The sequence below is a fragment of the Callorhinchus milii genome, unplaced genomic scaffold (assembly GCF_018977255.1).
Source record: "Callorhinchus milii isolate IMCB2004 unplaced genomic scaffold, IMCB_Cmil_1.0 Scaffold19, whole genome shotgun sequence".
In the NCBI taxonomy this organism is placed as follows: Eukaryota; Metazoa; Chordata; class Chondrichthyes; order Chimaeriformes; family Callorhinchidae; genus Callorhinchus; species Callorhinchus milii.
The window spans coordinates 12,181,460-12,196,916 of record NW_024704760.1 but is presented as its reverse complement, the minus strand read 5'-3'; the positions used below and the strand labels follow the sequence as shown (position 1 = coordinate 12,196,916).

At 45.7% G+C, this 15,457-nt stretch overlaps 1 protein-coding gene across 1 annotated transcript in view; it reads right to left on the bottom strand.

The window, feature by feature from the left end:
• LOC103190631 (26S proteasome non-ATPase regulatory subunit 13) overlaps nucleotides 1–14,946 on the bottom strand; it is a 34,317-nt gene extending 19,371 nt beyond the window's left edge. Inside the window, exons 1-5 of the mRNA XM_007911484.2 lie at nucleotides 14,779–14,946; nucleotides 12,174–12,252; nucleotides 5,624–5,658; nucleotides 3,858–3,913; nucleotides 2,674–2,717 (exon numbers count right to left, since the gene is read on the bottom strand). Coding sequence (XP_007909675.1) covers nucleotides 2,674–2,717; nucleotides 3,858–3,913; nucleotides 5,624–5,658; nucleotides 12,174–12,252; nucleotides 14,779–14,876 — 312 coding nt within the window. The 5' untranslated portion in view covers nucleotides 14,877–14,946. The remainder of the gene's footprint in view (nucleotides 1–2,673; nucleotides 2,718–3,857; nucleotides 3,914–5,623; nucleotides 5,659–12,173; nucleotides 12,253–14,778) is intronic.
• Nucleotides 14,947–15,457: the final 511 nt, after the last annotated feature.

The window sequence follows — 15,457 nt, the reverse complement described above, 5'->3', positions numbered from 1 at the left end:
CTTCTCTGCACCCTCTCCAAGGCCCTGACATCCTTCCTAAAATGCGGTGCCCAGAATTGGATACAATACTCCAACTGAGACCTAATTAGCAATTTGTGAAGGTTGTAAACATACTCTCTGCTTCGATTTATAAAGCCAACGATCCCATATACTTTTTAACAGCTGTCAACTTGTCCTGCCACCTTCAAGGATTTGTATATGTGAACCCCCAGGTCTCTCTGTTCCTTCACCCCCTTTAAAATTGTACCATTTATCTTATATCGCCTCTCCTCATTCCTCCTCCCAAAATGCATCACTTCACACTTCTCTGCATTAAATTTCATCTGCCACGTGTCTGCCCATTTCACCAGCTGTCTCTGTCCTCCTGCCGTCTGCTCCAACCCTCTCACTGTTTACTACTTTTCCAAATTTTGTGTTATCTGTGAACTTCAAAATTTTGCTCTCTATACCCAAGTGCAGTCATTAATACATATTAAAAAAGAGCAATGGTCCTAATACCGACCCTTGGGGGACACCACTGTGAAGCTCCCTCCAGGCACTGTTCAGCTCTACCCTCTGCTTTCTGTCTCACAGCCAATTTTTAATCCATGCTGCTACTGTTCCCTTAAAACCATGGGCTTCAATTTTCCAAACAAGTCTATTAAATGTAATTTTAGCAAATGCCTTATGCACAATACCTTCATCAACTCTCTCTGTTACTTCATCAAAGAACTCAATCAGGTTAGTCACACCATTTGCCTTTAAGAAATCTGTATTGGCTGTCCTTTATTAACCAATATTTTTTCCAATTCAGAATTAATTTTCATAATGATAATCCTTACATTTGATATAGTGTTTTTCACGTCTTCTCGACATCTCAAAGAGCTTCACAGAATATACTGTAAAGTGAATTGACCGTACATTTGTGGGCGAAATGCGGCAGCCAATTGCGCACAGCAGTGTCCCACAAACAGTCATGGATTGAGGTGACCAATTTATTATTGTTTTTTTTCTTGAGGGATTATTATTAGGCATGTGGAGTAAGGAAACTTGCTCAAGGTTTTGCCCTGCCGGGGAATCTAATCAAGGTCTCTTGCTTGCAAGGCAAGTGCTCTAACTACTGAGCTGCAGGACTCCACCTGTATTTTGTCCAGAATTATGGTCTCCAGAAGTTTCCCCACCATCGACATTAGGCTGAGTGACCTGTAGCTACCAGGTTTATCCTTCTCCCCCTTTTTGAACATTATTATTGTAAATTGAACAAACTTTTAATAGATTATTATTGTTCATGAATGGGTTAGCCTCAGAAGACAGCCACGTAGAAAACGTTGGTATAACAAGCTAACTGCTGACACTGTATACCTAACAGTCTCTGCTGATACTCAAAACAAGTGCCTATGATAACAGCAAGTACTCAGTCAGTGAGATTTGGAATTGAGCTATCATCACACTTTCAGAAAGTTAAGCTCCAACTATGTATGGTCTTTATTCTTCAAATGGAAGCATCTTCTACATAATACCAGGATACTTGCAACAGTACCAATAAAGAGAGAGTCACATGTTTGAAATCTGATAAGAAAAATCAAGGATGATAAAGTACTATTTGCCCATCAAAGCTCATCACTTTCCTTTCATTATACTTCTCATAGCTGAACCTCTTTAAACTGAGATTAGTCACATCTTCCTCATCTTCATCTGTTCCAAAGCTTGTACTGTTTTTGTGGAGGGAACAGAATATTGCTTAATGAGTATCAGTAAAAGCTGCAGCGATGCCCCCTGACTGTGTATTCCAGAGCAATGTCTGGTATCGGGGTGTCCAGAACAACCTCCAGACACTGGCTGGGCTTCTGGTGTACTGGCTGTACATTACAAGCAGCCTCTTGAGACCTGTCTGATTCGAAAATTAAAATATTCTTTTTTTCAATAAAATATTGCTTTGATACAATGTTGATTTTCTCTTTCTATTTAGTTAACCACTGTTGTCATTTAGAGTACTACAGTCACCACTAGTTATCCTTTTACTGTCATGATATCAGCAGAATTGAGTTTTTCATTATCTTTAGCCCCATGGAACCACATTGCATGTCTACTGTCTCCAAAAATGACTACTCATCACTTTCCCCCCTTTCACCAATTAAGATTTTGTTTGGCCCACTTTCTTCCTACGTTATTCTATTCATCATCTCAGGGACAATAATTCAAATTATATTTATTTTTCTTTGGACTATTTTCTTCTGCTAATTTAACATTATTTAACAATAGTCTTATGTTTTTGTTCCAATGTTCTAATCCTGATCAAAGTGAGAGGTTAAATTGTCCAATAAAATTGATCCTTAACTCCATGGCAGTTTATGAGACATCACCGTGTGCAAATTGGTTGCTTTATTCGCCCACAAAACAGTTACTCCACTTTACAGTATATCCTGTGAAGCGCTTTTCTAAGACGTCCTCCCGACGTGAAAGGTGCTTTGCCAAATACAAGCATTATTATTATTGTTAATCCATCTCTTATTGTCCTAATGTTTACACTTTTTAAATCAAAACTTCCTGTCTTTTCTGGTCTTGATTGCCAGACAACCTTACAAATTCAATTGTATTGCAATCATTTGTCCCCAAAGTCTACATTCACAGACACTGGAATACATGGTGTAATGTGCACCTGGAGCTAATTTTAATGCTAATATTGCACCTTACTTTTTCACAGGTCTTTTCCAGTAAATTCAGTGCCATTTGTGCATCTGAAAAACAGAATGAAAATGCACAGCTAATGGTCTGTTGCGCAAGGCAGAATGGGCGCAGGTCACAAGCTCATTTTTGTTAATAATATTATAATAAATAATAATAATCGTTGCATTTCATATTACGCCTTATCACATCTTTGATACGTCTCAAAGCACTTTATTGAATATACTGTAAAGTAAATCAACTGTGGATGAAAAGTGGCAGCCAATTGTGCACAGCAGTTCCCACAAACAGTCATGGATTGAGCGACTAAACTCATTTTTTTTTAAAAAGGGATTATTTACCCCCGGAAAAGCAATCCGCCAATCGACTAACAACTGGGTTCCTACATAGTGCTAGGCAAACAGAGGCATGTGGAGTAAGGAAACTTATCCAATGTTGCGCTCTGCCTGGGAACCAAACCCAGGTCCTCTCGCTTGTGAGGCGAGCGCTCTAAACACTAAACTACAGGACTTCACAATCCTGTTGTCCATTCAGGCAATTGGTCTGCTTATCCTTGATGCATAAAGGATCAAACATTTTGAAGGAGGCAATTCCAAGACAGGATTTCATCATATGGGAGGTGACCACTCATAACACTGTCAGACAGGAGTAGTTCACCTAGTTACTCATCTAGTTCTAAATCAATCAACCCCCGATTCCTTATTGAAACTCGTTATAGTTAACTATTTCATGAGTTGTTTCTGTCCTAAATTGCCTATCACCCCGATACCATGAGAAATCTCTTGGATTTCCTATCCTCTTCTAGCGGTATCACCCTTCCCCCACACCCAAACCATCAGCAAAATCATCTGATAACAACAAACAATTACACTCAAGCTGTAAGTTCCTTTTACAGTGATTCATATCATGTTTCACCACAAAGCTGGGACAATGCTGTCTGCAAATGGACTACCGTGTTCACCTCCAAATACATGGTCACTATACCTTACAGTATATCCTGTACTGCACTTTGAGATGTCCTTATGATATGAAAGGCACTATACCAAATGTAAGGATTATCATTATTATTCTCTTGGTATACTTTCTGTAATCTGTCACAGATATAAAGATCTTCTGAATAAAAGACTGCTGGGTTCTGGTAAAATACAAATTGGGACAGGACAAAGAAGTTTGAATGCAATTCAAAGACTTACCGCTCATTTGTCGGACTACACGGAGAATAATTTCCACCAGTGACAGCGGGTTTATTCTGTGTAAGAGAGAGAATATAAACCCAGTCAGAGGCTGAAATCAGATGTGTGCTTTGCTTCATTACATCCTACAGAAATGTGATGGGTTGAAATAAGTATATTCTGTGAAGGACTTCTGCGAAGATAAGAGGGCTATATCAAAGATTAATATGTGCAATATGCAAAGATTAGTATTATTATTATTATAAAACACAGAAGACTGGTGGTACAGAAGCTCTCTCACATACACTGGTTCACTTGGTGCAATTATGCAATGATGAAAACGAAGATCAGCTCATATGAGGATCTCACTATCACTGTTACTAGCATTAGCACTCATTTAATGACCTTCTGTTCTCAGGTCAGGTGATGGATACAACAAGATTGGAGTAAGAAGGAAAAGAAAGGTTTCCTATCCCAGTTGTATTTTGCAAACAATGCATTTTTCTAGAATTCTTATTACTTTGGACTGACATTTCGTCTCTGCAGTTTAGCTACAGGTCTAGGGAGAAAAGTGGCAAATGGAGCATGCCTGGAAATGGTGGCCTGTCCGTTGCGTCAGAACACTTTCTGCAAGAAACATCTGCAAGTTGCACTTACACATCTTCTAGCTCAAGGCAGATCAGCACAACAAGGGGAGGGAAGGCACATGGAAAATGGAAAATTACAGCAAGCTCAAAATAAAAATATATTAAGTCCTCAAAGTTGAGCTTAGAATGAAACAGGCAAACAAACAATATTAAGATAACCACCTTAGACACCGCCTAACCAAAAGCGCAATACCCTTATTATTATTAATAATAATCCTTGCATTTGATACAGCACCTTATCACGTCTTCGAGACGTCTCAAAGAGCTTCATAGGATACACTGTAAAGTGAATTGACTGTATACTTTGTGGCCCACGCCATCCTCAAACTCCCAATCACAAAAGGTACATCTCCAGATCATCATGTTTCAGTCAGAATGCCTAATTAGTTCTCAGCCATTGGTGTTAATTTTGACAGTCTTGGACAAGGAATCACACTCCATCATTCAGCCCCCTCTCCCCTTCCCAGCTAAATCACTCAACAGCTTCTCAAGAACTCTAAGAACAAGGTTCCTAAGTCCAAATGTTCACATGTTTTGAGGAGGGTTCAACCATGGCTGATCAAGAACAATAAACAGTCTAAAATAATCTGTCCTGAGCTTCCTATGTGCACAATTACAATTTTTTTAAATATAAAATATTGAACTTGTAGGACGGTGAGCATATGACATCACTACAGTAATCAACAAGTTGTACTTATATCGTGCCTTTCACATGGTTAATGTGCCCATCCCACAGTCCTTTCGCTTTGCTCTTCCTTGCCTCCTTCAAGACCCTCCTCTTTGACCGTGCCTTCAGTCATCATCTTACCGCTATCCTCCCTGCCCTCAATCCCTCCAGATCCCAACCACCTGCTCAGGTCCAAATCACTGACTGTCCAGCGCCTTAGGACATCTTCCCTTCGTGAAAAGTGCTATACAAATTTGTTGTTAAGCATCATAAAGTACCTCAAAGAGACAAATGGGAGCCTCAGCAGAGGGGTGTAAAATAGGTGACATTTTTTGGGAGACTCACTAAAATTTTTAGAAGCAGAGAGGGAGGGTGCAAGACAGAAGAACTTAGGAAGAGAGTTCCAGAGAGCTGAGGTAAGTTGGCTGAAGATAGTGGTATCAACCGCAATGCTAACTGAGTTAAATACGTACCTGTGCTCAAAGTCACTGATGAAGTTGTCGTACAGCTGCAAAACAGAAAAGATAAGGTTATATTGTGTGTGTTCAACATAACAGGATGTCATATTTCACCATATGTACGTTTAATCATCCAATGATTGCTACAAAACCACATATATTGCTTGTTTGATATGTTCAGCTGGTTAAACTCCAACAGTATCCTAAAATACTCCCTAAACATACTCGGGGGTCCCTAAGTCTTGGCTCTTGTCAACCTGTGTCTAACAATTTCCAGAATTAGGTAAGCAGAAAGCCACCCAGGGAGAGCACGTGCATTCCATTTCAAACACGGGAATCACCATGTGTCGTTAGCGTGAATAAAAAATGCTCAGTCTAGTTTGGATATTCTTAAGCCCGGTGGTGAGTTTCCACGTGTGTCGGACACCCAGTTGACTAAAAAAACGTACAGTAGAGTGAAATCCCCTTTTGATGGACCCCAGTTAACCCGGACGTCAGGTAAATTGAGCAAAACATCCCATCCCGATTCATTTGTAATCTTATCCGTTTTAAGTATGTCAGTTAATCTTGGCAAAATCTGGTCACTGCTGAACATACTCACTTGGACCTTCTGTGTGTTGCGTGGCTCCATTCACTCTGGAGTCTGCTGTCCATCAATCTTAGACTCTTCCCACCTCCATTCTGGGAAGAGTCTAAGATTGATGGACAGCAGACTCCAGCCATTCACAAGTGGGTGGAGTTGGGCTGTCAATCAGCGAGGGGGCGGAGGAACGGGAAAAACAAGGGAGGGAATGGGAGGAGTTAAATCACAATTGATTGACAGCTGAGCCCCTTGTGAATGACTGGAGCCCATCCATTCACAAGCTGCTGCAGGCTGTCAATCCAGCACAGGCAGACCACCGCTAACTGGGCCCCTTCCCATCCAGTGGGAACGGCAACGTGAGGGAGGAAGCTCTGCTCCTCTGCTGGCGGGAAAGTATTTTGTGCCAAACAAAGGTAACTATATGTTACTGAATTCTGTGAAAGACTTTTAACTTTACAAAGTTAGTTAACATTGCTTCAACTGAAACAACATTATTACATATTATTATACAGAGCCGCTACAGCTCCTCTGCTGGGCAGCAATGGTATTTCGGCTAACCTCGGACACCTCTTAAGCCGGACAAAACCGCCATTCCCGATGTGTTCGGCTTAACCTGCTTCCACTGCACTTGGAAGACCAAAGGCACTCCTGTTGAATACCACATGAGGTCTGTTCAGGAAGCAGAACGCTCCGATGGATTTCCATTATCAGTTGAATGGGACAGTGTACCAGACATATTCTCAGATCATTCTCCACTTAAGAGTTCCTTCCATTCCTGCTGCACACCCAGCTCAAAATCAGCACAGACAGACAAGGAGGATGTTGAATATAATAGTAAACAATAATAATCTTTGCATTTGATATAACATCTTATCACGTCTTCGAGACATCTCAAAGCACTTCACAAAATATACTGTGAGTAAATTGACTGTATATTTTGTGGGCAAGAAGCGGCAACCAATTGCGCACAGCAGCATCCCACAAACAGTGATCAAATTAACATTATTTTTAACATTTTTGAAAGGATTATTACCCCCGGAAAAGCGATCCACCAATTGATTAACGTTGAATATACTGTCTATCATCTCAGGATACATTGGTCTAACAGCAACCGAATGTTCCAGAAGGTTTGATAGTTAAATGGTAAAGTAGCTTTGCTGGACGGGCTGAGGTCAGCTTCTGATTACATTTCATATTTTCCTGAGAAGATGTTCACTCCTCTGAGATAATGAGCGATCGGGTCCTTGAGCCTAGATATAAGAAAAATGGACCACAGAAAGAAAGTCCTGCAGCCTCAGACACCTGCCTATCTCACGGTTGAGAAACATGCAGGCTGCCCAGAAGTTGTCCATATCTCTCTCTCTGCAAAGCAGCCTGTGAAGGGTGGGGGCTATCTCTGTGACATGGGGAGTTGGGAGTTAGAAACACATAAAAGAAAGATGTAACTTTGAAATAGTTGTGTAGAGGGTCATCACATATCCCAGTGGAATCGATATCAATTCTACTGCATCTATGTATATGTACAGGGGTGAGGGAATTTACCTCCAATAAGAAAGTGACCATTAAAAGTGAAAGAGTAGTGGTCGGTAGCACGAGTGAGGTGCTGGGCTAAGAGCTAATTGTTTCTGTTGAGTTACAGGAGCCACTCTCTGTGATGCTGTGTGATAGTTCTGTGATCTCTTCAGTGTGTGTCAAGGTGTGATCCCAGGTCTACTGTTTGGTCTGGAGTATGAAACAGTGCCTGGATATGTGTTGTTGTTCCTCTATCGTCAGTGCTACTGTTAATGTGTATGAACGTTGCGGTCCGAGGGTTTACCGGACGCCAGTCCCAGTTTAGTGTTGGTTTTATGAGAGTCAGTTGTCTCTGAGGGGTAATTCTAGAGGCTGATCTCGCGGAGGTTCGTCAAAGTGTAGTATCGGGTACCGTTCGTTTGGAGTACGAAGTGAGGCCCAGACACGCGTGTCAGTCTGGAGTACTGGGCAGCCTTCAGATTGCGAGAATCAGTTGTCCCTGAGGGATTTCCAAGGGCTGATCTCTGCTGTGTAGTTTGAGGTGTGTTGTTTGTCTGGAGTACTGAGCAAACCCTGTGTACATGCTGTGTGGTAAATGTTTTGCTCACATAGAAGTGTTGTACAGTTATTGTGTTGTTATATGTGGTATAATTTGATTACAGATTCTTAAACATTATGTTTCATCTTATGCAATAAACTCTATACTCTTACCGCTGCCTGTCGAATTATTAACATTAACAACCAGGTTCCTATTTACTACTCGGTAAACAGAGGGGTGTGAAGTAAGGAAACTTTCCAAGTCCTCTCGCTTGCAAGTGCTCTAACCACTAAACCATAAGCAAGAACAGTTCAATGTGGTGTTTAAGTAACTATTTATATTTATTGTCTATACATTATATTTGACAGCACTTTCCCCTCCCCACCTACTTCTGCTTCCACCTCCAGCTCAGAGCCCAGGCAAGTAGCGATGTTAAGCATTGAGATTTCCTCCTAATGTGAAAGACACTATATAAATGCAACAACAACAAAATTACATTTGTAGCCCGCCTTTCACGTGGGGAGGACGTCCCAAGGTGTCAGAGTTTCGGACCCGAGCGGGGGATCGGGATCGGAGTGAAGGGCGGAGGGGGGGGTTGGAGGAGGGTGATCAAAAGTACGGTCGAAGAGGAAGGTCTTGAGAATGGTCTTGAAGGTGGCGAGGGAAGAAGTGAGGCGGAGGGACTGCGGGACAGAGTTCCAGAGGGTGGGGGCAGAATGGCAGAAGGCCCACCCACCAATGATGGGGCAAGCAAGACAGGGGACGTGAAGCAGGCCGGAGCCCGCTGAGCGGAAGGGAGCAGGCAGGTTGGTAGAAGGTTGGGAGGTCACAGAGGTAGGGGGGAGAAGGCCATGGAGGGCTTTGAAGATGAGGACCAGGATCTGGAACTGTATCCTCTGTGTGATGGGAAGCCAGTGGAGTCGGGCGAGGATGGGGGTGATAGGGTCACGGAGCCTGGTGCGGGAGAGGACACGGGCTGCAGAGTTCTGGATGATCTGCAGCCTGTGGAGCGAGGAGTTGGGGGGCTGACAAGCAGGGAGTTTGCTTAGTCGAGCCTGGATGTTATGAAAGCGTGTATCAGGGTTTCGGCAGCCTGCGGTATGAGACAGTGGCGGAGCCGGGCGATGTTGTGGCTCATTGGGACATTTGCCTATTGTATTTTACATGTAATCCAACAATAACAACAAAAACAAGATTACATTTGTATAGCGCCTTTCACGTCGGGAGGACGTCCCAAGGCGCTGGACAGTGACAGCATTTCAGACCCGAGCTGGGGTCAGGGCGGGAGAAGGGAGGGAGAAGAAGGGGGGGGTGGCCGATGACAAGTTCGAGTAATCCAATATAATAACTAAATTACATTTCTACTTCAACAATCACAGAATCATAACATGGGATGAGGGGAAAATGGGAGGAGGGGAACGATTAAAAAGACATCAATAATAATCAATAAAAAAATGTGGTCACTTAATCCAGGTGTGTTCGGCTTAGATTGGCTGCAATTGGGTGCTGCGTTTCACCCACAAAAACAGTCAATTCACTTTACACTAAATGGCACTAAAATGGCGACGTGCTGGAGGCTGGAGTCGTGTGGAGGCCACACACGATTGCACAAACTGGGGGAAAACAATCCTGTTTTCCGTAATCCTGGTAGGTGGGCTCAATCGGAGTCCCAATAGAGCTGAGCGGGGGAGAGCACGAGTTGGTGGATCCGAAGCCTCCCATTGTGGATGGCCTTGGAACAGGACCGAGATGACTTCCATGAGCGACGCCGAACAGGGTTCGAGGCCAGAACCGGCGTGGAGTCTGATGTCCCAAACGGCGCCTTGATCCAACCTGGAGACCGAGGCCCACCCACCGAGCTGCGGGGAGCCATCGTGAAATTCGCCACCACAGCCATCGCAGACTCTCCTGGTCAACAACCAGAGCCCGGCTGCCGCGTGACGTCACATCTACCCGCCACATTTGAATCTCTCAGCCTGGACGGACTGAGACTATAATACTGTCCCCTCTCCACGTGATGACGCTCACCGGTGGGCTAACCATGCCTCGCTGAACCCCCACCCCCATCGTTCGCTCTTAGTCTCGGCATGCGCATTTTGGCTGCTGCCACCGACCCAAGCTGCTTCCTCATAGTGGCCCCACCCGTGTCCTCTATCCTCTATTACTCCCGCTCGGTCCTCCTTTCCCACTGCCCTCCCCGACTCCTATTCCTGCTCGACCGCCCCACAGCCTCCCTTTGCTCCAGTCAGCAAATCCTCCATCAGACCCACCTTGGTAGTCGCCGCTGGCTGTCCAACAACAGCCACTCTGACTGCCCCATCCCCTACTCTCGCCGCAAGTGTTGGGGTCTTGTTTGACCCTCAACTATCCTTTCTACCCCACATCTGCACCATGACCTGCTCTGCCTTCCCCACCTCCGCAAAGTCACCCGGCTCCAACACTCTCAGGGCGCCGAAACTCTCATACACGCTTTCATTACATCAAGGTTCGACTATGCAAACTCACTGCTTGTCGGCCTCTCCAACTCCTCCCTCTGCAGGCTACAGATCATCCAGAACTCTGCAGCCCGTGTACTCTCCCGCACCAGGCTCCGTGACACTATCACCCCCATCCTCGCCCAACTCCACTGACTTCCCATCACACAGAGGATATAGTTCAAGATCCTGGTCCTCACCTTCAAAGCCCTCCACTGTCTTGCTCCCCAGCCTCTCCAACCTCCTAACCCTCTACCACCGTTTGCTCCCTCTGCTCAGCGGGCTCTTGTCTGCTTCACGTCCTCTGCCTTCTTCGCCCCACTATCGGCTGGCTGACCTTCCGCCACTCTGCACCCACGCTCTGGAACTCCATCCCACAGTGCCTACGTCTCACCCCCTTCCCTAGCCACCTTCAAGTCCCATCTCAAGACCCTCCTCTTCGACCGTGCTTTCAATCTCCCTGCTTCCCCCCCGCCCGCCCTCCACACTCCCTGGCACCGATCCCCAGCTCGGGTCCGTAACTCAGTCTGTCCGGCGACTTGGGACATCCTGCTGACATGAAAAGTGCTTTACACATGTAATGTTGTTGTTTACAGTATATTCTGTGAAGCATTTTGAGACATCTCAAAAAAGCGATGACGTGCTGTATCAAAATGCAAGGATTATTATTATTAACAGCAAATGTGGTGGAGTCTGGCCCACAAACTGCCATCTAACCCTCTAGATTGTTAAAGGATAGATGTATGACCCCAAAATACTTAAGTTGTAGAAATGTTCCAATACGTCGCACTACATTATGTGTTTTTTTTATTTGTCCCTCTCCTCTCACAAAGCACTGTACAATGTGTCATGTCTTGTATTAGCTGCTCATAATGCTGTAACTGGAGCACTAGAGAACAGCACTAGGCGGCATGAAGGCAACGTAGCTTGCACCTTTCAATGCGCTGAAGAACTTTTTTTATACAGAATACATCCCCCAAATGGAGAGCTACTTACTGACTACTTACACACCAGAACCCGTCGTAACCCAAAGCACTAAAACTATCCAGACCGTGACCCCTGCTAATTGGACAAGCTGTATCTGAACAGCTGTAAGTCCACACCACAAGAGTACACAAGAGGCCTTCTGCCACCAGTAACCTGGCCGTAATCTTTCCAGAAATTTTGTCATTTTGTCATTTTGTGGGATCTTTACGTTTGCAAAATTGGCTGCTGTTTTTGCCTACAACAACTTGCATTTATAAAGCACCCCAATATAGTGTAGGAGTGCTTTAAGCCATTTAAATATCAAAGGGGCTGTGTGAAACCAAGATTTACTGCGTGATTTCAGGAAGTGGCTATTTTTCCAATGATGGATCAATGCACCCAATTGTGCTGTGTGCAATGCTGATGAAGCATTTTACACTTACTTAATCACCCAAAGGACAATTCTAATGGTATGGATTGTTTCTATCTTACCTTTAATAGATTATCTCCTGAGGCAAAGGATGGGGTCAGTGTGAACTCCAGCAATTCCACAGTGAGCTGATGCCAGAGCCTGAATGAAAACAAAGGGTTAAAGCTGCAGACCAGACGCAAAGAAACTATTCTGTCCAGCAGACTGGTACAAAACTTGCAACAAACATACTTACATAGCTCTTTTCGCATAGGAATAATATCATGTTACAGTGACTGTGTACAATATCAAGCATAGTAGCAAGGAGTAAAATTGGGTTGAATGCACAAAACTGAGGAGGACAAGTTTGCAGGGCTACGGGGAGAGATCGGGGAGTGGGGTTGAATTGGAAGCTCTTTTCAAAGAGTTAGCACAGACATGATGGACCAAATGGCCTCCTTCTGTGCTGTATAATTCTATGATCCTATGAACGACAGGACATTCAATGCAATAGTGTTTTTTTGCAGGGTTTTGAAACCAAGGAACAAAACAGAGTGAATGGGCGATTGGGGAAATGAAAGAGGGGACTGTAGGTGGGGGGGGGGGGGGGGTGAAATTTCATGGGGTTTGTAAAGATTTGATGGGTGTGTGACTTTCGCAGCATCAGAAAAAACATTTACTGTACAGGGCGTACACAAAGTCATGTTACCCCCATGTTTTTTCCCGCCTGAAGTGCACTGAACCAAGAACTGAAACATGCATTTAGAAGCACTTAATTGTATTCAGTACAAGTGTATTATATTTGTATTAAATATTTATACATCCAGGGGTTCAGTGTGAATGAGTGCCATCATTTTCATGGTAAGTAATGATCTGTCAACATGTTTGGTGCAACATCTTCTGTAACATGGATGGAGTGACAAAGCAAAATGCATCTGTGACGGCTTTTTTCAGCTCCTCTGTAGTCTCATATCAGCTGTTTTGTAACAGGGCGTAACAAAACACCTGTGGACAGACAGCCCTGTATATCGCAGCATGCAATGAGAGGGAGTGTGTGTTCCAGAGGAACATAGTGACAAACGAGAGCTTTTAAGAAATTAGGTCCAACGATGAGTTAATAAGAATTAAAATTCTGGTTCCTGCACTGTCCTTCAGGAGCAGGTTCGATCAATTACTTCATTTGGCAATTGGCTGCCGCATTTCGTCCTCAAAATATACAATTAATTCACTTTACAGTATATTCTCGAAGACGCGATGAGGCGCTATATCAAATGCAAGGATTATTATTATTTGCATTCTTTCAGGAAAATAAATGGTTTCCTAGGCCAGACTACCCCAGCCAATACATAAACACATACAGAACAGGAGGTTAAAAGAGAAATATTATCAGTATGTTGGCAGGTTAATAAAAGTTAGTGACAGGGCAAAAAACTTTGCCCCTTTAATTAGGCAGATAGATGTGCGTATGACCTTCCAACCAATGTCTGAACCACCGCTGCAACAACTCCTTGCATTTATGTACCACCGCGAGAGTCCTCGACAGGAACTCCCAATTCATGCTGCAATGTACAGTAAATTGAGGTTCCGGACACACGTGCATCAAACCCCTTAGTCCTTCCTTCTTCCGTCCCTTCCAATACCCCAATATCCTCCACCCCTCTAATATCCCAATATCACCCTCCCCTCCAATATCTCCTTCCCCTCCGACAACCCCCTCCCCTCCAATGACCCTCCCCTCCAATAAGCCCCCTCCCCTCCCATATCCCAATATCCACCTCCTCATCAATATCCCTTCCCCTCCTATATCCCCCTCTCCTCCAATATTCCCTTCCCCTCCTATATCCCCCCCCCCCTCCAATATTCCCTTCCCATCCTATATCCCCCTCTCCTCCAATATTCCCTTCCCCTCCTATATCCCCCCTCCCCTCCAATATTCTCTTCCCCTCCTATATCCCCCTCCCCTCCAATATTCCCTTCCCCCCCTATATCCCCCTCTCCTCCAATATTCCCTTCCCCCCCTATATCCCCCTCCCCTCCAATATTCCCTTCCCCCCCTATATCCCCCTCTCCTCCAATATTCCCTTCCCCCCCTATATCCCCCTCCCCTCCAATATTCCCTTCCCCCCTATATCCCCCTCTCCTCCAATATTCCCTTCCCCCCCTATATCCCCCTCTCCTCCAATATTCCCTTCCCCCCCTATATCCCCTCCCCTCCAATATTCCCTTCCCCCCCTATATCCCCCTCCCCTCCAATATTCTCTTCCCATCCTATATCCCCCTCCCCTCCAATATTCCCTTCCCCCCCTATATCCCCCTCCCCTCCAATATTCCCTTCCCCCCCTATATCCCCCTCCCCTCCAATATTCTCTTCCCATCCTATATCCCCCTCCCCTCCAATATTCCCTTCCCCTCCTATATCCCCTTCCCCTCCAATATCTCCTTCCCCTCCTCTCCAATATCGCCTTCCCCTCCAATATTTCCTTCCCCTCCTATATCCCCCTCCCCTCCAATATTCTCTTCCCATCCTATATCCCCCTCCCCTCCAATATTCCCCTCCCCTCCTATATCCCCTTCCCCTCCAATATCCCCCTCCCCTCCAATATCCCCCTCCCCTCCAATATCTCCCACCACTCCAAAGTCCCTCTCCCCTCCAATATCCCCCTCCCCACCCCCCGAGGGCCTCATCACCTCCTGGTGTAGAAGGACTCCATGCGGCCCCAGCGCTCGGTTCCCTCCTCGCTCTCCGCCTCCTGCTGCCGCCTTAGGAATCCGACCGGATCCTTCATCTTCTCCCGGAGAGTCTGCTCCTGGCCCCGCCCCCCGGCTCCGGTAACCCTGACAACTGCCCATCAGCCCCCAGGGCCGCCCCGTCACCATAGCGACTGTCCATCAACCCCCAGCACCGCCCCGTCACCATAGCGACTGTCCATCAGCCCCGCGCCGCCCCGTCACCATAGCGACTGTCCATCAACCCCCAGCGCCGCCCCGTCACCATAGCGACTGTCCATCAGCCCCGCGCCGCCCCGTCACCATAGCGACTGTCCATCAACCCCCAGCACCGCCCCATCACCATAGCGACTGTCCATCAGCCCCGCGCCGCCCCATCACCATAGCGACTGTCCATCAACCCCCAGCACCGCCCCATCACCATAGCGACTGTCCATCAACCCCCAGCACCGCCCCATCACCATAGCGACTGTCCATCAGCCCCGCGCCGCCCCGTCACCATAGCGACTGTCCATCAACCCCGCGCCGCCCCGTCACCATAACGACTGTCCATCGAAAGCCCCCACTCTGGCGGCGTTGCCACAGGGTGTGATGGACCGCCGGGTCCCGGTATTCCAGCTGTGCCGTCCCTGGCGTTTGG